The sequence below is a fragment of the Medicago sativa genome, chromosome 6, assembly GCF_051527215.1.
Source record: "Medicago sativa cultivar Bolivia chromosome 6, Bolivia_mono, whole genome shotgun sequence".
Lineage (NCBI taxonomy): Eukaryota > Viridiplantae > Streptophyta > Magnoliopsida > Fabales > Fabaceae > Medicago > Medicago sativa.
In genome coordinates, this window is record NC_140754.1 from 90,722,780 (window position 1) to 90,746,308 (window position 23,529).

Here is a 23,529-nt window from a genome sequence, read left to right on the forward strand (position 1 = left end):
CGGATACGATACTGCACCGATACGCCGATACGGGAAAATTTCAAAAATCAAGATACGATACGGCTGGGATACGTTAAAAAAATTATATAATTAAATTTACAATATAATTATAACCATTTTTTTAATATGCAAATATATTAACAAACACAAGAAACCAGGCTCGTAGCACATTAACATAAATATAAATAATATTGACGATTAAGAGAGTGGTCATTAGTCAATTACATACACAATATATACCAAAAAGAGCACCATCAGTGCTATACGTCAATGCTACACTATATCCAAAAGGAACATCGTTAGTGATATACTATATTGATCCAAAAAAGAAGCACTATATCCAAAAAAGAACACATCACTACTAAGAGTTAACACAAACATGTAACTAACTTGTACAATATAATGTTTTTATTCTTATTTTTTTTTAAAAAAGAAAAGAAATCAAAATAATATAAAAAAACACAAGTATCTGTGAGTATCGGGACGTATCGGAAAGTATCGGATAATTATTTTTTTAAAAAATAAAATTTAATATTTGGATACTCTCCGGATACGTATCGGGAAGTATCGGGCAGGTATCGGTGCAGGATACGCAGGGGATACGATACGTCATCCATTTTGAAGTATCGGGGCTTCACAGTGTCCTAATTTAGATGATAAAATATTTTTCTCATTATCCAACGTTAATGAACAGTGTTTTTAACGATCATGAACAGTAAAATCAACGGTCCTGAACAGTGATTTTAACGTTCAAAAACAGTTATTTCAACGGTCATGAACAGTGTTTTAAACGGCTATGAACAGTATTTTTAACGGTAACAATAACGGTCATTTTTACAAAATTCATCTTATAAATATCTCACCTTCATTCATAATTTTTCACATCTCAAAATTTTTACACATACTTACCAAATGGCTAAAAACCTTTTCATATGCATCACTCTATTTGTGGTTATTGTGTTCTTCTTCTTTTTCGCCCTTATTGAAGAAATAGGAGAAGATTTTGTACTATTAGCTATAATTTGCGTTTTACCATTTTTAGTCTTAGCTTGTGTAATTACTTTTTGTTTTTGTGGAGGCTTAGATTAAAATATTATATTATCATGTTTTTGTAATCGTTGCTATTAAATAAAATGGTATTTTTATTTTCGTCATAATATATATATATATATATATATATATATATATATATGTGTGTATATTTAATGATGATTATGCTCTTCTGTATTATAGATTGAATCATGTCGAACCTTGCAAAACTTGATTTTGAGGCTCTTAATATTTCTGGAAATAATTATCTGGCTTGGGCCCTTGATGCCAAAATTCATTTAAATGCCGAAGGGCATGGAGATACCATTAAAGAAGGAAAAGTAACAACTGAACAACAAAAGGCTAAGGCCATGATATTCCTTCGTCACCACCTTCATAAGGATCTAAAAAATGAATACCTTACCATAGAAGATCCAAAAGATCTTTGGGAAAATTTAAAAGAAAGGTTTGACCATCAGAAAACTGTCATCCTTCCTAATGCTCGTAATGAATGGTTGTATTTACGTTTACAGGACTTTAAGTCTGTAATCGAATATAATTCAGCTGTATTTAAGATTACTTCTCTATTGACACTGTGTGGAGAAAAGGTGACTGATGAACAAATGTTAGAAAAAACATTCTCCACTTTTCATGCATCTAATGTAATCTTGCAACAACAATACCGCGAAAAGGGTTTTAAAAGGTATTGTGACTTGATATCATGCCTGCTTGTGGCAGAACAAAATAACGAGTTCTTGATGAAAAATCACACGACTCGTCCCACTGGTAGTGCTCCATTCCCAGAAGTGAATGTAGCAACACATGATCACTATGGACAAACTCGTGGTCGTGGTCGTGGCTATGGTCATGGTCGTGGACGTGGACGTGGACGTGGTCGTGGTTATGGAAGGGGACGTGGTTTTGGTTTTAATCGTAATCACAATGGAGATTACAAGAATACAAACTCTCACCAAAACAAAAACACATTTTCTCACCAGAAGATGAAAAATGTTGTAAAGAATGATATTGGTTAAAGCAGCAAAAGTAATGAGAGTATTTGCTATCGTTGTGGAGGAAAAGGTCATTGGAGTCGTACCTGTCGTATGCCAAAACATCTTGTTGATCTTTACCAACAATCACTTCAAAATAAGGATAAAAGGGCTGAAACACATTTTGCATGTGAAAATGATGAAGATGATTATGGTAATATCGAAAGTACCCACTTAGATGCTGCTGATTTCTTTGTTGATCCTGATGAAAAGATTGATCATCTCATTAGAGATGAAAATATCCAGGAATAGAACCCCACCTATAAAATGTTTAAGAGTACCTTTTATTTTCTTATAATAAAAGTGTTGTATGATATGTTTTTATCTAATGATAATAAAAGTTTTACAGTTTTATGTTGTATCTATTTGTTTTATGTTATGTTTTATCTGATAATTATAAATGTTTTATAGTAATTCTTATATTCATACTTATCTCTTATTTGTTCATTTTTTTTTAGATAGAATGAGTATTAACATTAACCCCAATAATGGAGATATGTGTCTCGCTGATAGTGGAACAACTCATACAATTTTCAAGGATAAAAAATATTTCTCTTCTTTTCTAAAGCAACAAACCGGTGTTAGTACTATATCTGGGAGTTCAAAAATAATTGAAGGCTCCGGAAGAGCTAATGTAATATTGTGTGGAGGAACAAATTTAAACATTGAGAATGCATTATATTCTCCCAAGTCTCATAGGAATTTATTAAGTTTCAAGGATATTCGTCTAAATGGATATCATATTGAAACAAGAAATGAAGGAAATATTGAATATCTTTATATAACGAGACATAATTTGGATAAAATAAGTGTAGTGGAAAAGTTATCTTCATTTTCCTCTGGTTTGTACTACACTTATATAAGTGCAATTGAAGCACATGTGATTGTAAACCAGAAGTTTACAAATCATAATAAATTTGTTGTTTGGCATGACCGGTTGGGTCATCCCGGGTCTATAATGATGCGAAAAATAATTAATAATTCTTGTGGTCATCAGTTGAAGAGCCAGGAGAATCTTCAATTTGATAAGTTCTCATGTACCTCTTGTTCACAAGGGAAATTGATAATCAGGCCATCACCAACGAAAATTAGAAGTGAATCTCTAAAATTTTTAGAGCGAATACATGGTGATATTTGTGGGCCAATACACCCACCATGTGGACCATTTAGATATTTTATGGTTTTAATTGATGCATCAACTAAATGGTCACATGTTTGTTTATTATCAACTCGCAACCAGGCGTTTGCGAGATTGCTAGCTCAACTAATTCGAATAAGAGCTCATTTTCCTGATTATCCTGTCAAGAAAATACGACTTGATAATGCCGCTGAGTTCTCATCTCAATCATTTAATGAATATTGTATGTCCATTGGGATTGACATTGAACATCCTGTAGCACATGTTCATACACAAAATGGACTTGCGGAATCATTTATCAAGTGTATACAGTTAATTGCAAGACCACTTCTCATGAGATGCAAATTACCCATTTCCACTTGGGGACATGCAATTTTGCATGCTGCATCATTGATTCGCATTAGGCCAACAAGTTATCATAACTCCTCCCCTTTAGAAATGGTTCTTGGTCGAGAACCTAATATTTCCCATCTAAGAATTTTTGGATGTGCGGTGTATGTTCCAATTCCTTCACCACAACGCACTAAGATGGGTCCTCAACGAAGGTTGGGAATATATGTTGGATATGAATCTTCATCCATTATAAAGTATCTCGAACCAACAACTGGAGATTTATTTACAGCTCGATTTGCTGATTGTCATTTTGATGAATCAAATTTCCCAATATTAGGGGGAGAGAAAATGCAGCTAAAAAGGGAGATCAGTTGGAATGAATTTTCATTGTCTCATCTTGATCCTCGAACTAAACAATGTGAACTGGAAGTTCAAAAGATAATTCATTTGCAAAGTTTATCAAATCAATTACCAAATGCATTCACTGATCCAAAAAGTGTGACTAAATCACATATACCAGCTGCTAATGCTCCTATAAAAATGGATGTCCCTGTTGGACAATCTAAAATTGCAAATGAGTCTGAACCACGCTTGAAGCGTGGTAGACCAATCGGTTCCAAAGATAAAAATCCTCGAGCAAGAAAAGGAGCAAAAAGGGAAGATGAGCCAAAAGAGGGTATAGAAACTCTAAAAGAGTCTTCTGACATAATCAATATTTCAGTTCCAGAAGAACCTAATCAGATATCTGAAATACCTGAAAATCAAGAGATCTCAATAAATTATGTCACCAATGGAATACAATGGAACCGAGATGAAGTCAACCTTGATGATGCTTTTGCATATCATATAGCGCTAAATGTGATAAATGATAATGAGGATCAAGAACCAAGGTCTATTAAGGAATGTAGACAAGGCAAAAATTGGCCAAAATGGAAAGATGCAATTGAAGCAGAATTAAATTCTCTTAATAAGAGAAAAGTTTTTGGACCTGTTGTCCGAACACCTAAAGATGTGAAGCCAGTTGGATATAAATGGGTGTTTGTCCGAAAACGCAATGAGAATGGTGAAATTGCAAGATACAAAGCAAGACTTGTTGCTCAAGGGTTTTCCCAAAGACCCGGAATTGATTTTGATGAGACATACTCACCTGTAGTTGATGCAACTACTTTTAGATACTTAATTAGCCTTATAGCTCATGAAGGGCTCAATTTGCACATGTTGGATGTTGTTACAGCCTACTTGTATGGCTCACTTGACAGTGACATTTACATGAAACTCCCTGAAGGATTTAATTTGCCTGAAGCAAATAGTTCAGGATCTAGGGATGACTACTCCATAAAATTATATAAGTCTCTCTATGGGCTAAAACAATCAGGACGCATGTGGTACAATCGCCTCAGTGAATATTTGTTGAAGGAAGGATATAAAAATGACTCCATTTGTCCATGTATTTTTATGAAAAGATCTGGAAAAGAATTTGCTATAATTGCTGTCTATGTTGATGACATAAACATTATCGGAACTCCTGAAGAGCTTCCAAAAGCCATAGATTGCTTAAAGAAAGAATTCGAGATGAAAGACTTAGGAAAGACAAAGTTTTGTCTTGGATTACAAATTGAGTACCTAAATGGCGGGATTCTTGTGCATCAAGAAGCTTACACAACAAGAGTGTTAAAGCGGTTTTACATGGAAAAATCTCATCCATTATCTACTCCAATGGTTGTTAGATCACTGGATGTAAAGAAAGATCCTTTCAGACCTCAAGAAGAAGATGAAGAAATACTTGGTCCTGAAGTACCATATCTCAGTGCAATAGGTGCATTGATGTATCTTGCTAATAATACACGTCCCGATATATCATTTTCTGTCAATCTATTAGCAAGATATAGTTCTTCACCTACACAAAGACATTGGAATGGGATTAAGCATGTACTTCGTTACCTTCGAGGTACAATGGATATGGGATTGTTTTATCCCAAAGTACCCAAACTAGAATTAATTGGTTATGCAGATGCAGGTTATTTGTCAGATCCTCATCATGGAAGATCACAAACAGGTTACTTGTTTACAAGTGGAGAAACAGCCATTTCATGGAGATCTGTAAAGCAAACCATAACAGCAACATCATCAAATAATGCAGAACTTTTAGCACTTCACGAGGCAAGTAGAGAATGTGTTTGGTTAAGGTCATTGGTTCAACATATACAAAAAAATTGTGGTTTATCCTCCGGAAAAATGGATGCAACGATAATTTACGAAGATAATACAGCATGCATCGCTCAGTTGAAAGAAGGATACATTAAAGGAGATCGAACAAAACACATTTCTCCAAAATTCTTTTTCACTCATGATCTTCAGAAGAATGGTGATGTCAACATTCAACAAATTCGATCGTGTGATAATCTTGCAGATGTTTTTACAAAGTCACTCCCAAGTAAAGTATTTGAGAAACTTGTATCAAGAATTGGTCTTCGCCGTCTAAGAGATATTTGTCTTCATGAGGGGGAGAAATAAATGTATACTGCACTCTTTTTCCCTTCACCTAGGTTTTATCCCATTGGGTTTTCCTGGTAAGGTTTTTAACGAGGCAGTTAACACTCAAAAAGATATTGTACTCTTTTTCCTTCACTAGAATTTTTTTTTCCATTAGGTTTTTATTTTAGTAAGGTTTTAATGAGGCATATTTTCGGTGGACATCCAAGGGGGAGTGTTATGAATTATTGTGTATGTCCCACCACAGTTACTATGCACTACTACTGTGCACTACTTTTTCTCCCTATAAATAGGGAACGTTGTATTACAGAAAACGCACGCAAACATAAACAAAGCAAAGCAAGCTTCTCTCAATTATTTCTCTTTTATCTCTTCTCTCAGTTTTCTGTTTTTCTCTTCATCAATCAGTATTTTTATAACATATATGTTCTTATCTTGAGCATTAAATGGCCCTACATATCTGCTACCCAACACTACATATCATCAGTCCAACACTCTACTAATTTTCGTAAGGACGCTCAGGGGCTGTAAACATCATACATGTAATGTTTTTTATTTCTTATTGAATAATTTTATGTAGATTTTAACATCCTATCATTATGCGACGATGTTGCTGACGATCAGTGGCGAAGCCAGAAATTTTAAGTAGTGGGGGCAATATTTACATATAAATTTCTAAAATAAAAATAGAATAAAATAAGTGTTACAAAAATATATTGACTATAAATTTTTTTTTTTTTAGATAATATTGGGGACTGCTAATTTACACCCACCTAAATACACTAAGGTGTAAATTAGCAAGCTACACCCACTTATATTTTACTAAAACACCATTTTATTTCTGTTCTAATTAAATTTAAATAGAAGGGTAGTTTTGTAACTATCGTAAGGAAGGTCCTTAAAAAAAAGAAACAAAAAAGACAATGACATGCTTAAGGTACAAAATATGTAATAGAGACAAACTTTTAAGGAAACAATATTTGGAATGATGAAAGTGATCAGTGTAAATTAGTGAGGTGAGTGTAAACAATTTGATAAAATTTATAAAAATGAGTGTATATAATCAAGTGGGTGTATGTTGCTAACTTACACCTTAGTGTTTTTAGGTGGTGCAGCTTGCTAATTTACACCTTAGTGTTTTTAGGTGGGTGTAAATTAGCAGCCCCTATAATTATAGAAGTAATGTTTTCGAAAAATGAAACTAAATAAAAGAAACAAAGAGTAGGAAAACACATAGAGGAGAGGTGCATGTATTATTTATAATATGTAATCTAGTTATCATTGATAGACTTTTAGCAAGTGTACTAAAAATATATCGAAGTAATAAAATTTATAAGTTCGTATCCACAGGGACTGTTTCAACTTCTACTTGATAGTAACGTTATTATTAAGGATGTATGTAAAATGGGGGGTGCACTGAGGCAATAGATTTGGTTTGCAAATATAAATAAAATGGTTAAGGAAAAATTGGTTTAAGAAATAATATGGAGAGATAACTTGGTCAATCAATTCATCTGTTCATCACTCATTAACAACCTGTTTCTTAATTTTACAAATGATATTCAGTTCAAGACAAATTAACAAAATAGCTTAGGTCAATCCCTTGATCCTAAGCCCTCTTTTATAATTATAATTCCCTAATCCCTTAGGTGAACCTATAATTATCAAAGGTTTTAAGTCCGTTAATTCAATTATCACAACCTAACAACGCTCCATCCCTAGATTGTCCGTTAGATTGAACAGTATAAATATGTCAGAGTTACACGCTAGTGTCAATAGTCATATAAACTCTAGAATCAATTATATTGGGTCAGAATCATAAAAGCATTAAGAACAATTTATACTGAATAAACTAGAATAACATTCATAAAGATTAAGAGTTACAGGTTACATAAACATGAGCTAGAACATAATCATCTCTTGACCAAATCACAAAGGATCTAGTTATTCATGGCTAAAGCATAAATAACTAATATGAAAGAAGGATTCATTACATGAAATTGGTTATCGGATATGAGTTTTGATGGTCTCCAACCTTCTCTCCATGTCTTCCTGCTCCAAAAGTCAGTTTCCTTCCCAAAATTTCGCTTCCCTTCTTCTGGTTTGCATCTGGGCTTTTATGTAAATAATGCTGTGACTTTTTACATCGTAGTACGATGGAAAGCGTCGTAGTATGATGGCAGATCTACTTTTTACATCGTAGTACGATGGAAAGCGTCGTAGTACGATGGGGTGACTTTTTACATCGCAGTACGATAGAGAGCGTCGTAGTATGATGCAGATCTACTTTTTACATCGTAGTACGATGGAAAGCGTCGTAGTACGATGGAGCGACTTTTTACATCGCAGTACGATAGAAAGCGTCGTAGTACGATTTTTCCAGTAACAAAATGACCCCAAAACATCCAAAATCGTAGTATGATGCCTAGAAATCGTAGTACGATGTCTCCTTTGCTTGTACATGTGAAATGCACCTTCTGTAGCCAAAAACTCATGCATAATCACCTGAACTCTACTAAAATTACATAGAAATCAATAACAAAATATGTTATATGACCTAGTGTCATCACAACCCCAAACTTACAACGTTACTTGTCCTCAAGGAACTTACTTTAAAATGAAAATTAACAGTAAAATAGCATTTACCTCAGTAATGGTAATATCAAAAGTTCATCTTCTAGTTAGCATTAGTGGGCTAACTTGCTTGCCAAAACATTCACTCCACAACTTCACGCAACATCATTGAACAGGCACACACAGTCGACACACTAATCACTTTATTACCAAAACTTGAAAAGCTTCTAAACATCAGTCAAAGTTACATTACATTACACACTTTAAGGACTTTCAGGGTGTAACGGGGCTAAGGTCACAGGTGGGATTATTTGGGAAGTAGGCTTAAAATAACAAATTGGAGTTAAGCATTTCCTACTTACTTTGACAATGATCACCCACAACTTGACATTATATGCACTAATCTGAGAGTTAGAGAACACCACAGAGATTTCGGATCACTAAATTTACAAGATATGTCTCAGTTTATTTCTCAATTTTTTTTTTTTTGAGTTGATATCTATATTTTTGTGTATCAACTAGTTGAAACATTTTTTTTTCTTTATAAATATTTTTTTTTTCATTTTTGAATTGAGACAATGTGATCTATTTACTCATGTTCTCTATATCCCTCACCCCAAACTTAGAATGTTGCTGTCCCATGAGCAACCCCAAACTTAGACTTTTGCAAACACATAACAATACCTAACTCCAACAAAACATGGTTAATAATCTTAAGGTCTCTAGGCTTGTAATATGGTTTGTCACCGAAACAACGGGGTCTAACCTATTAGCTCAAAGTTTGGCTTAAAAATGGGAAAAATTCAATGCAACAGGTAGGCTTCAAAGGCTCAAGGTACAAGCACTTTGCCTTAGTGTGTAAGTCACGTAACCAATTGACATAAAGAAAATTCTCAAGTCCCAGAAATAGTATTAGCATGGAACACTCATATTTTGTGAAAATTGAAAAACAAAGATTTGGCTTTGGAACTTACTAGCTGAGGTTTATGGAAGTTGTCAAAATTCACACTGCCGTACACTTCAACAAAGGAACCTCATACAAGCTCTACCTCCTTGAACTTTTGATAAACCATTGATGAACAAATGCTACTAAACTGGTAAAATTCAAGAAAAAAGCAAATTCATTAATAATAAACAAGTGCAGATGCAATTACAAAACATAGGGGAATACATAATTCATAACACTAGCAGCAGTCACACACATATTTTTTTATTTTTGAAAAGAAATACCAACCAAATAAACGAAATTAGAAAATATGATGGGTTGCCTCCCATAAAGCGCTTTCTTTTACGTCATTAAGCTTGACACCTCAACCACTGTTAGAGTGGCAAATATGAAAGAAAGAATATATCACCCTTCTTCTTTCTCTTGTTTGGTAGGAATTCCATGAACTTCATATAAAGCAACAGATTCTCCCATGAGCTCACAGTGAATCCTTTGGAAATCAAGCTCTCCCACCTTAAAGAAGGGTATGGATTCAGTTGCACATGAGTGAGTTCCTCAGATCCCATTTGCTGAGACTTCAGGTAGAGACCAACACTCATCACTTGTGGACTGTCGTCCACCACAGTACCCTGACGGTCAGTCTCCATCTCAACCAACTTTTGCTGAGACTCATATGCTTTCTCAACAAGATCACCACACTGAACTTCAAATTTCTCAAATGAATCTTGATTTAATCCCAAGAAATCATCTAAAATATTTTGAAGCTGAGTGTTGTAATCCATTTTGATATGCTCTTTCAGCCCTTCGTAATTTGTACCCTGAAGATTCGCCTCTTGATCACATCTCGAGATTTTATCGTCCAAAATTTTTATCCTCAAAGATAACATATACTTTTCATACTGCAACGTAGCAATCTCTTTAGTGTGATAGAGGAATAATCTGTCTGCTAACCTGTCTATCATAGCTGCAAAACTCGGATAAACTTTTTAGCAGCAGAGTTCAATAATGTAAACATGAAGAGCATAAATCAGAACATTTTTTTTTCAATTTTTTTACTATATACACAAAAAATGAAAATGACAGAAATCCTAAACAATAACGAAATTTCCAAGTTGAAATGATTCAACAGTCGCCGGCAACGGCGCCAAAAACTTGATAGACTTTTAGCAAGTGTACTAAAAATATATCGAAGTAATAAAATTTACAAGTTCGTATCCACAGGGACTGTTTCAACTTCTACTTGGTAGTAACGTTATTATTAAGGATGTATGTAACATGGGGGGTGCACTGAGGCAATAGATTTGGTTTGCAAATATAAATAAAATGGTTAAGGAAAAATTGGTTTAAGAAATAATATGGAGAGATAACTTGGTCAATCAATTCATCTGTTCATCACTCATTAACAACCTGTTTCTTAATTTTACGAATGATATTCAGTTCAAGACAAATTAACAAAATAGCTTAGGTCAATCCCTTGATCCTAAGCCCTCTTTTATAATTATAATTCCCTAATCCCTTAGGTGAACCTATAATTATCAAAGGTTTTAAGTCCGTTAATTCAATTATCACAACCTAACAACGCTCCATCCCTAGATTGTCCGTTAGATTGAACAGTATAAATATGTCAGAGTTACACGCTAGTGTCAATAGTCATATAAACTCTAGAATCAATTATATTGGGTCAGAATCATAAAAGCATTAAGAACAATTTATACTGAATAAACTAGAATAACATTCATAAAGATTAAGAGTTACAGGTTACATAAACATGAGCTAGAACATAATCATCTCTTGACCAAATCACAAAGGATCTAGTTATTCATGGCTAAAGCATAAATAACTAATATGAAAGAAGGATTCATTACATGAAATTGGTTATCGGATATGAGTTTTGATGGTCTCCAACCTTCTCTCCATGTCTTCCTGCTCCAAAAGTCAGTTTCCTTCCCAAAATTTCGCTTCCCTTCTTCTGGTTTGCATCTGGGCTTTTATGTAAATAATGCTGTGACTTTTTACATCGTAGTACGATGGAAAGCGTCGTAGTATGATGGCAGATCTACTTTTTACATCGTAGTACGATGGAAAGCGTCGTAGTACGATGGGGTGACTTTTTACATCGCAGTACGATAGAGAGCGTCGTAGTATGATGCAGATCTACTTTTTACATCGTAGTATGATGGAAAGCGTCGTAGTACGATTTTTCCAGTAACAAAATGACTCCAAAACATCCAAAATCGTAGTATGATGCCTAGAAATCGTAGTACGATGTCTCCTTTGCTTGTACATGTGAAATGCACCTTCTGTAGCCAAAAACTCATGCATAATCACCTGAACTCTACTAAAATTACATAGAAATCAATAACAAAATATGTTATATGACCTAGTGTCATCAATCATAACTCTATCATCATATTTATAATACTCTATGTATATATGTATGTGCTGGTGTTGGAAATCTATGATGTATTATTATATAGGATGGATATGAAAAAATCTCAAAATTAGTGGGGGCACTTGCTTGCACAAGAGCCAACATGGCTCCGCCCCTGCTGACGATTACAAGTGAGTAGAACTAAAGGCGTTAGAAAATAGATACACTTATAATCTCCAACAACAACCGAACAATGACCAGGGATATATATTCCCAAAATTTTGGGAAAAATCAACCAAAGATTTGGTTAGATATCTTGTAAAGTGGTATACACTTTTATTTTATAGATATATCTTCCTATATGATGTGCCCCAACTTTCGATGTGGGGCTTCTTTCAATCCGGAGATGCTCCAATTATTATGAGTCCTTCAATTGCGAAAGCTTCTTTCAATTGTGAAATTTCTATGAATTTTTTAGGGTGTATTTATACAATGAAATTGTTATAATTCCTTCTCCTAAGAAAGAAGATCTTGCCTAACAGTATTTGTAATACCCCACACTTAAAAAATTAAGTATTAGTTATTTTATCCTTGGATTTTTTAAGAGAATGGGAAAATGGTAATTGCGCATAAAACTTTCCGGATCAAATCATATTATTCCAATGAACTTTACCGGATATTCTAGTTTGAAGAAAAATGTAGAAAAGGGCAAAATTGTCATTTTGTACTAAGAAGTTATATAAGACAAAAACCATAAAATTTTCTCACACTTTCTACATTCTTCTTTCCCTAAAAAAAAAATCAGAATTTTCCCCTCTTTCCCTTTCTTCTTTCACGTGACCTTTCTTTCTCCAAAACCCTCTTCAAGAACAATTCCTCCATTGATGATTATTGAAGCTTGCATGACAAATTTCTCCCTACAATCCTTCACTCAAGCAAAAGGGAAACAAAAGGTGTTGTTGACAAGGATTGAAAAAGAAATCTTGGGGGAGTACAAAGAGCAAGGAACCTTGAAGAATGTAGAGGATGGAGTATCTTTGGAGCTTGATCATTAAGAGGATTTCATTGATTGAGGTGAGTTCTATTTTAAGCTTGAGTTTGATTAATGAGAATTGAATTTGTTGTTTGGTGGTAATGGGTTTGTGACATGTTTGAGAAAAGTAGGTTTCCCATATGAACTCCCATGTTATGTGTAAGCTTAATTCATGAAACAAATTGTTTTGAGGCTGAGATAGTGAAGCAATGACATCAAATGAATTGTCATAGTTAAAAGTGATTATGGATGGTTGAACTTTATGAAATGTTAACTAAAATTTGTATGGCTTATAAGTGGGTTCCCTTCCCTCATTCCTCGTTATTTTGGGATTAAGGGTTTGAAATTGGGTATTTTGAAGTTAATCACTAAATTTGATGAAGCATGCATGTTAGTATTAGTAAGTTGAAGTTGTTGCATATGACTTTGAATAAATATCTCTATTTGTCTATGACTCATTATAGCTTTGAATGCCGAATTGCTTTCATGTGTATGGAGGGTTGAGTTTAATTTAATTGTTTCGTCTCCTTTGATATATTTGAATGCTTTTGAGCTGATATTCACACATTGAGAAGTGCATGATTAATTAAATTTAAAGAAAGATTTTAGTCCTTGCAGGTTAAGATTGTACTTTAAGGTCATAACTCCATTTGGACATATATTATTATTTTTTATATGAATTAAAGTGAATAAGGGTGAAGCATGGTATAAATTAAAGTGCTTCAAATATACTTTCGTGCAACAGATTGTATTGAGAATAGGACAGAACATGCAATGGATATACCTCTTTTATACTATGCTTGATGTTTTTAACATTGGAATGAGGATTGGCAATTGCAATGGTATACAGCGTGAACCTGATATAAGATAGTTAGAATGATTATTTCTTGATTAGGCACCCTTACTTGTTTATTCTAAAATCCCTTTTATGTTAGTAAGTATGTTATGTTAGTATAAATGTTGGAGGAAAATTAACAACGCAATTGATGCATATATACTTATAGAAAATCACAGAAAAATTGAAATGAGGAGAAAAATTGAAATGAGTAATATGCTCATAGAAAAAGAAAGAAAGAAAAAAAATGAGAATATTGAGAAAAACTCCGTTTGCTACAACGAAGAGATAATGTAGCCTATGACGTATGGGTCATAGTAACGAATATGAAATTTCCGTTTGCTGCAACGAAGAGATAATGCAGCCTATGAACCAAATTGTTCATAGTATACCGTTCGCCACAACGAAGAGATAATGTGGAATATTCCGTTCGCCACAACAAAGAGATAATGTGGTATATTCCATTCGCCACAACGAAGAGATAATGTGGTATATTTCCGTTCACCACAACGAAGAGACATTGTGGTTTATGTACAAATAATGAAAAGAGATAAAAGGTGAAATAGTTTATATTGAGTGGTACAAATGAGAAAATATTTTATATTGATGAGATAATTTATATGGAATTGTATAAATGAGAAAATAATTTATATACTTTATTGATAGTAAATTCACATCATGGAATGCGATGATAAAGTATACGAGAATGTGTCAAATTTCAGTAGTTTTGTACTTTAGAGAAATGTATTAACATGAAAATTATGTTTAGAATGAGTTAGCTACGAAGAAATATTTCATGGGCATTTTACCAATAGTTGGAAATGAGGAATTTTAGTTATGGAACTCCGGCTTAGTTAGCCGAAACTAGTTGTTATCGGAAAAGAATCAGAGACATACTCAAATAAATATGTGAAAGTATAAGATATACCAGAATACGATAGATCGGATATATGTTTATGATTAGTATTATGTTTATGATTAAAGCTATGAGTATGATTATATTTATTATATGATTTGTTCAGAAATATTTATTTATTTTATAATTTCAATGTATCCGACGTCAAGTTTAACACACATGCTAGATACCCTAGGTGATTTCTAGTAGAGGTGTTTCGACCTTGATGGCCGACTCTTTTATTTATGTATATTCTAGTGTCAATTGATGTATCTGTAGCTGTTTGGATGTCTAGGATGTTTTATTTTGAGTTGTACAAGTAGTATGAAAATAAAGATGTTATTTGGAGATTCTGGCTGATAGAACAGGTTTTTAAAACAGGATTTACATCTTGAAAATGTTGAAAATACAGAGGAAACTCTATCGAAATTTCAGTGAATATTTTTTTGAAATGAAATTCAAATTGGAATTTTTATTTATTTATTATAGTTGTCAAGTTTGATTAATAGGCTTGCCGGGCTAGAATGATCTAGTTCGTGCGCCGGTCACGATGATTGTTTTTGGGTCGTGACAGTATCAGCTAAGGTAACACAAGATTTAACAAACTATGAAATGCTCTTAATTTAACATTTGCATGACATGTGAAATGCCCAGTGAATCTAAGCATCTGACTGGAAGGCAAGTACATAAGCATGTGATAAAAGTATTGAAGTATGATTTCTTAAGAAAGTATCATTCATTCCACTTTATTCTAACATGATTGTATGAGATACATTATGCTGAGAAATGATTCATGAGAGATTTATTTAACTGCTACAACTCTTGATATCAGATTTTTCAATAAGGTGATATTAACATCTGCCCCTTCCTCCTAATGATCCAAATCATGTAAGATTTTCATCTTCACTTTCTGATGGATACAATTTTCAACATCTGCTTTTCCCTTGTCCATCAGAGAATCAGGCGAATATTTTATGCTTTTCCAAATAGTATGGGAAGAATCAAAGAAAATAGACACAACATGTGAAACCTACTCAATTAAACATAGTGGGTATCCAAAACAAAAGTCCCACATCGAGTGTTTGTACAGGACATATAGGAAGATATACGTATAAAACAAGACTCCACCATTTAAGATAGGAAGATAAACACATTGAGTGTTATTCCATAATTTTAGTGATATATCACTAGCCATTGTTCGGCCTTGTTGTTTTAGGAGATTATAAGTTGATGCATTATAATGTTTTTCATTTCTTGTAATCTGCTGAAACCACAAGAATCGAATAATGACAATATATTAAAACATTACTTAAAATGATTACAAACAAAACCTTTACTTAAAAGTACTCTTGTGCACTCCCTTTTTGTGGTATCATTTTACTAAAATCATAAAATTAACCTTAATAAGGGGCATACTTAGAACGAGAATAAAAATTTGTACGTGATTTTATATTTAGATATAAAAATTGTTTTTGTAAATGGTACGAACGAACTTTCTATGTTGTTTGAGTAATAAATTTGTCTCAAATGTGTATGATTATTTTTAAGGGTTAAATAAGTAAATGGTCCCTATAAATATTTAGAATTTTGTTTTTAATCCTTACAAAATAAAATCACACTTTTTAGTCCCTATAAAATTTTTCATCAACATTTTTAGTCCCTATAAAATTTTCCATCATCATTTTTAATCCCTATAAAATTTTTCCATCAACATTTTTAGTCCCTAAAATGCTTAAGGAAAATGTCACAAGGACTAAAAAATGTGATTTTATTTTGTAGGGACTAAAAACAAAACTGTGAATATTTATAGGGACTAAAAACTTAATTAACCCTATTTTTAAATGATCATTTGTTATATCCCTCGTTCTTTATTATAAGCTTCTTTGACTAATTTTACACATAAAAAGATGTGTATTATAGTTAATGTGTCTAGTCTGTGTGTAAATTTTACTATTTTTACACATTTGACTTTTTTAAGTGATAATTTCTTGATTTAGAAACCTTACAGAATGCCTTGGGCCACTCGTTAGAAGAACGTTAAATTAATTATGAATCACACAAAAGTTTTAAATTTCATAGAATGAAGCTTAACGCACTTAGTTTTCTTGTCACTTGAAACTCCTATCGGTATATCAATGTTTTCATATTCAATATCTTTAACCCTTTTGTTGATCATAACTACTTTAACACATATTTAACCCTCATAGAAGTGTCAGTGCAAATGTTGCCCGGACGTCGAACACTGACGTGTGTCAGGCATTAAGACATACTCAGTGTCTGAGGTGTTCGTGCTTCAAAGGCACATAGTTATAAAATGAGAAAACTAACATATCAAATTGGTACTTAACATACTTAGACTCGATGGATATAGACTAAACATATTTGAACTAGTCCATAGGTGTAGATTGTTTTTTCTCTAATGAAAATCAAGTGATTCTTTAGTTGTTGTTGATGATGAAAAATTGAAGATGGTGAAAGAGAATATTAGTCCAGCAAAATCAGATTCAAAGTGTAGTAGTTGCGAAAATTATCTGAGAAGTTAGAAATTGTAATATATTTGATTCCTTCAATATCGTTTCAAGAGAGTGAGTGAGTGTTCACAATTTTCCTTAATTTTGGAGTGAGTGTAGTGTAGTGTTGAGCTTCAATACCGAAGAAGCTTTCATGAAGTTTCTTAGAGAGGTAGTAACTAAATTTCCCATCATCTATGCAAAACCATCACAATAGTCATAATTGATAAAAAGGGAATTTATTTAGTTCGGTCTAAAATTTGATAGCTAGTTAGTGTATGTTTAGTTTCGTGGCGATAAAAATTTATTTTGTAAAATTGTTCAGATTACAAGTGAGTTAAAGTCTAGTGATTTAAAAGCGAGTTGATCTATGAATTTGTGTGTAAAAATTAATTATAGAATTAAAAGCTACAAATTCTAATTTTAAGTAGAATAAATTCGTGAGACAAAATCAATTACAATTAAAATCATCTAAACATGTCATAATCAATTATACACATCCAAAGTCAATTTTGACGTTTTAAAAGTGGACTCAATTATACAGTTAATGAAAATGGTGCACCCTAAGAAAAAAATTAAAATGGTAGACTAAGCTGGAAAATGGTCATTGTTGAAAGGGGACTGGTTAAAAATCTAACTTTTTTATTTTTAAAAACTGTTTAAAAATTTCTGAAATGAAACTTATGATCTCCAAATAAATTTGTTCTCATTTAATAAAAACTTTAATGAAACTTATGATCTCCAAATAAAACTTTAATGTTAACTATTTGTTCTCATTTGTTCTCCAGATATGCTGACTGATCAAACCACAACCATTCGAAAAGGGGGAAAGATGGGGATGGGGTAGGTAAAACCCGCCCCCACCCCTCCCCATTGCCAAGCCTAATCAAATGAGTTGATAAAGGTTTCACTTAGATTAAAAATCAGATTTACATCTAACAATTTAATGAAGATTGTTCCCTAACAACTCTAAAAAACTCAATTGGTGGTTCAATCATTTATCTCAATCATTTGATAACTGACTTGATCTATGTGTGTTAATTGTCTATGTGGAAGTGTTTATATTAACTCGGATATCATAAGTTATTTAAAGTGTATGTGTATTACAGTGATGAAACATGTACAATATCTTTACAATCCATATATTGGTTAAGTTGTGTCGGATTGATGCTAATTTTTAAATGCAAATGACCACTTCCAGTGTCATAATAATGATATCATGAAGCATTTTCTTTAACAGTTTTAGCATTATTCTTAGATGGAATAACAAGCTTATGAACATCATTTAAGTACTTTTTAAATCTCCAACTGTCATATGTGATAGCTTTTGCAAAAAATAATTGCTCAATCTGAACTTAGCAACAATTTGCAAAATGACGGCATTCATTTAACATACAATATACCAGCTTTATACTTGGCATGACCGTTCTTTATAAAATTACAAAGTTAGACAGTATGTATCCTCAAAATTACAAAGTTACTTCATATAAATTCTCCCAAAATAATAGATATTTTGTATCCTCGTATTTGAGCAATAGTAGCATCTCAAATAATTTGGGACCAGGACTCATCAAATGCGTTGGATGGTAAGGCGTTGGTATATGGTCTAATGGCGGGCTGGTGAATGGAAAGGATCGTATATAGAGAAGGTTGTCTCGTGTAAATGTGTATGGAGAAGCTGAGACAAAGTTGGATTATGTGACATTAAGATTTGGTCAAGTTTCTAAAAGCTTGTGTGGTACCTTAGTTGGAACACCTGCTGAAATTCGCAAAACATTAGAGAACAAAAGTATTTCGAGCACTAGTATTGAAATTGAATTAAGTTTCTTTTGAGTATGCATACATCATTTGGTAGTAGAGACAAACATAGTATAGGTACATTCTGATATAGACTAAGATAAGAAATAGGAAACATTATTATTCCTTTTTGAACATTCTCTCTCAGCTCTATTTTCTTCCTTTTTAAAGATATCAATACTTGACAATGTCTCTTTTGACGTCACATTCTAGTTACAGAATATAAAAACCAACATAACGACATGGTACTTAACATGATTAAACGAGTTGTAGACTGTGTTTCGTTTGATGAGATCACGTGATTCTTTAGTTGTTGCTACAGATGAACAATTGAAGAGCATGATGGAGGTTATTACTGCAGTAAAATCTAATTTGAAACATTCCCAATTGCAGTAGTTTCAAAATTTATTAGACTAGTTAGAGTTTGTGAATGTAAAGCTTTTGTCGCTCAAATTGGAGCAGCTGTTGGTTCTTATCCATTGATCAGAACCATATTCTGTAGCAGTGGTAGTTATTTCGAGCCGATTTTCTTAGAATATTTCAGGGTCCTTAGCTCCTGTCTTTGAGCTGGTGAAGTTATCTCGAGCAGTTTGTTTCAGTATAAACTATGTAAACAACTTTGCTTGCACAAAGAAGGTATCAATAATATTCTAAAGGCTTAATTACTATTTTGGTCCCTTAAGTTATTTGTTGGTTACATTTTGGTCCCATAAGTTATTAACGTTACAATTTGGTCCCTTAAGTTACTTTTTGGTCCCTTAACTATTAAAAGTTTCGTTTTGGTCCCTTAACTTAATTTTTGGTTTCGTTTTGGTCCCTTAACTATTAAAAGTAAGGGACCAAAACGAAACCAAAAAATAAGATAAGGGACCAAAACGAAACCAAAAAATAAGTTAAGGGACCAAAACGAAACTTTTAATAGTTAAAGGACCAAAACGAAACCAAAAAGTAACTTAAGGGACCAAATTGTAACGTTAATAACTTATGGGACCAAAATGTAACCAACAAATAACTTAAGGTACCAAAATAGTAATTAAGCCTATTCTAAATCAACAACAGAAAAATTTGATTTAGAACATGCCAAGTGCAGTATAAACTAGCAATTTATTTATATAGAATTAAAACTAATAAAAGCATGATATACATATTGAGAAATGAAATTTAGCTTAGCATAATATAGGACAAACCAGTCAAATGATATAGACAACCTTCGAATAACGTTCTAAACCACTGAAGAACAAACAACTTTTGCTTTGCACTTGTATACCATAACTTTAGTTTAGTAGTCCCACATCGGAAGTGTGAAATAACATAAAGGAATATTTTCTTATAAAATAGGAGTGTAGATTTAACTTTATACACATTGTAGAAATGGCCCAATGTTAAATGGTGAAATTGTCCTTTTGAGTTTAGTGTTTTTTTTTTTGGTTACAAAGCTAAGGGGGAAAGAAAAAAGACAGCAAAAAGGAAGAGAAAAAACTAAGCCCTAGGGAAATAGATTCCCATAGCGTCGTTCCTGATCAAAGGGAGCAGGTCGGTTGGCGGAGAGGCGTGAGGCATGAAATCATAACTTGAGGTAGCTCCCAACTTCGCCATGAAGTCTGCACATTGGTTCCCCTCTCTAAGACAATGGTGAATGGCGAAATTTGTAGTGAGCAAAATGTCTTTGATATCTTGGATTAAAACAGCATAAGCATGAAAGCTAGAAGCATGCTCAGTGAGGAGTTTTATTGATAGCATGGAATCAGAATAGCAAACCACTTCCTCAAAGCCCAGCTGCACAGCCAGGAGAAGACCACGATGAATAGCAGTAAGTTCAGCAAATAAGATATCCGTTGTTGAAACGATGAAACCAGAGAACCCAGAGAGGTAGAAGCCTGAAGAATTTCGGATGACACCTCCATAACCAGCTCGGATAGGGTCACCTAAACAGCTTCCATCCACGTTTAACACAATGCAATTGAAATCATGACTGTTCCAGCGAACCATGGTGTCAGAATGAGGAGCCGTCGCAGATTGGAAGGAGGCTTCTATAGTTTCAGCCGTGAATTGGATATGATAGCTGAGCCGATGAAGGGACCAAGTTTCATGATTCAGACACATTAAGTTCCTGTGTCTCCACGACCACCAGATGGCAGCAAAGAAGATGTAATAGTGCCTGTCTGAAGCGTTGGTTCTGATCCAGTTTTGTGCGTTAACTTCTGAAAAGAAAGTCTGATCCGTAAACCCGAGTTTAACCCAGATATTTTTGGAGAAGCTGCAGTCTCGTAAGCAGTGCAGAGTAGTTTCATCATCTTCCCCACAGCGAGAACAGATTGCAGACGGAGCCATATGACGGTGATGGAGCAGGGAAAGAGTCGGTACAGCGTTATGGCTAACCAGCCAAATCAGCAACTTGAATTTCTCTGGGATTCTCAACTTCCAGATCCATGTCCATGATAACGTAGGTGACAAGATGGTAGAGGAGTCTGAGTTGTTTAGTAACCAGGAGTAACCACTTTTTGCGGTGTAAACGCCGTTTTTGTTGTGGTTCCAAATGAAAGCATCTTCGACTCTTTCATTGAACTTTATGTGAGTGTTGTTTATGTCGTCTGCAATTGCTTGGGGGAGGTTTGTGTAGAGAGCCTGAGTGTGGTTACCCGTGACTGTGAAAACATCTCTAACAGTTAGGTGAAGGTCATGGATGTCGATGATAGGAACCAAAGAACCAATAATGCCATGGGGGCTCCAGTTATGAAACCAGAAGGAGGATGATCCCGAGCCAGCACGCCATTGATATCCATTGTGAAGAATATTTTTGGCTTTGATGATGGAGGACCAAGAGGGAGAGCTGCTGTTGTTGGTAGTGGCATGAAGGATGTTCGGGCCAGAGTTGTACTTTTTTGAGAGGAGTTTAACCCACAACTTGTCAGTAGATTGCACCATGTCCCAGACAAGTTTCCCTAACAGGCAGGTGTTAGTGTCTCTAGCTGTTCTAATACTCAGACCACCAAGATGCTTTGGGCTAGTTACCGTCTTCCAATTCACTAGGTGGATGCCTTTATTATTTGTGCCTTTCCAAATGAAATTCTGGGTTGTCTGATCAATACTATCACAAATACTCTGGGGAAGCCAATTAATCTGCATGTAATAAGTAGGGATGGAAGATAAAACAGATGTTGCCAGAGTCAATCTACCGGCTCTATTCAAAAGCCTATTCTTCCAAGATGCCAAACGGGTTTGCATTTTTTCGATGATGAAATTGAAATCGCTTCTCTTTGGTCTGCCCTGAAGCATTGGGAAACCCAAGTACTTTCCAAGAGAAGTTGTACTTTGAATTCCGGAAATAGTGGTGAGGTTTGTGATTTTACTTTGAGGTGTACCCGTTGAATAATAAGCTCTAGACTTGGCAATATTAATTTTCAACCCGGATGCTCTGCTGAATCTATCAAAGAGAGCGTGAATGAAATGGAATTGGGAGCTCTTTGCTTTGGTGAAAAGAAGAACATCATCTGCGAAGAGGAGATGGGATAATTGAGGCCCTCCATCTGTGATTTGGATCGGATCCCAGTCTCCTTGGGTAACGGCGGAGTTGATGGCTGCAGAAAGCTTTTCCATGCAAATAATGAAGAGGTAAGGGGACAAAGGATCACCTTGTCGAAGACCATGAGAAGGCTTGAAAGATGGTAACTTATTCCCATTCCAAAGAATAGAGTAGCTTGGTGAAGTTACACAATGCATGATGAGCTTGATTGAGGCGTCGGGGAAGCCGAAATCATGGAGGCAATTGCGGAGGAAATCCCAGTTGACATTGTCGAAGGCTTTCTCCAGGTCAAGCTTGAAAGCCACGAACCCCTTCTTCCTTTTAGATCTCTTCATGTAATGAATTAGTTCCTGCAAAACAATAGAGTTATCTGAAGTGCCCCTACCAGGCAGAAAACTGCTTTGATAGGGGCCAATAATGTTAGTAAGAATAGGCCTAAGACGGTGAACCAAAACCTTTGTGATAATTTTGTAAATGATATTGCAAAGGCTGATGGGTCTGAAATCTTTGTAAGTAATGGGGGGGTCAATTTTTGGGATGAGTGCAATGAGGGTGTTTGAAATCTCAGGATCATTTTGAGTTTAGTGTTATATCACTAGTTATTGTTTCTTCGGTTTTTTTCTTGGAGATTATAATTGAATGCATTTTTTAAATACTTTTCATTTACATTAATCACCAAGAGGAAAATGGTTGAAATAATGACAATATATTAAGACACACTTAAAATTATCAAAACGATAAGGAGAACATTTATTTGTCTTTGTATTTGTATTGTAGTAATATATTTATCTCAAATGTACAAATTGGTAATATTAATAGTAGTATTAATAATTGATATGTTTAACAAAAGAATAATAATCTTTTTAACAATAATTAATCTTTTTGACAAAAAATTAGTTTTTCAATTATAACGAATGTAAAATGAGGAAAAAAAAATATGAATTATGAAATGAATGAATTACACGGTACACCAACATTGTACCTATAGCTAGTTTACAAACAA

The 23,529-nt window shown here is 33.9% G+C and overlaps 1 protein-coding gene across 1 annotated transcript; it reads left to right on the plus strand.

The window, feature by feature from the left end:
* Positions 1–1,241: 1,241 nt before the first annotated feature.
* On the plus strand, positions 1,242–2,063 carry LOC146918135 (uncharacterized). The gene has a single exon (XM_085722002.1). The coding sequence runs from the start codon at positions 1,242–1,244 to the stop codon at positions 2,061–2,063; it is 822 nt and encodes a 273-aa protein (XP_085578128.1).
* The last annotated feature ends 21,466 nt before the right edge of the window (positions 2,064–23,529 follow it).

Bases quoted from the DNA above. Each gene is read 5' to 3' on its own strand.
- LOC146918135 (XM_085722002.1), top strand. From the start codon at position 1,242: ATGTCGAACCTTGCAAAACTTGATTTTGAGGCTCTTAATATTTCTGGA.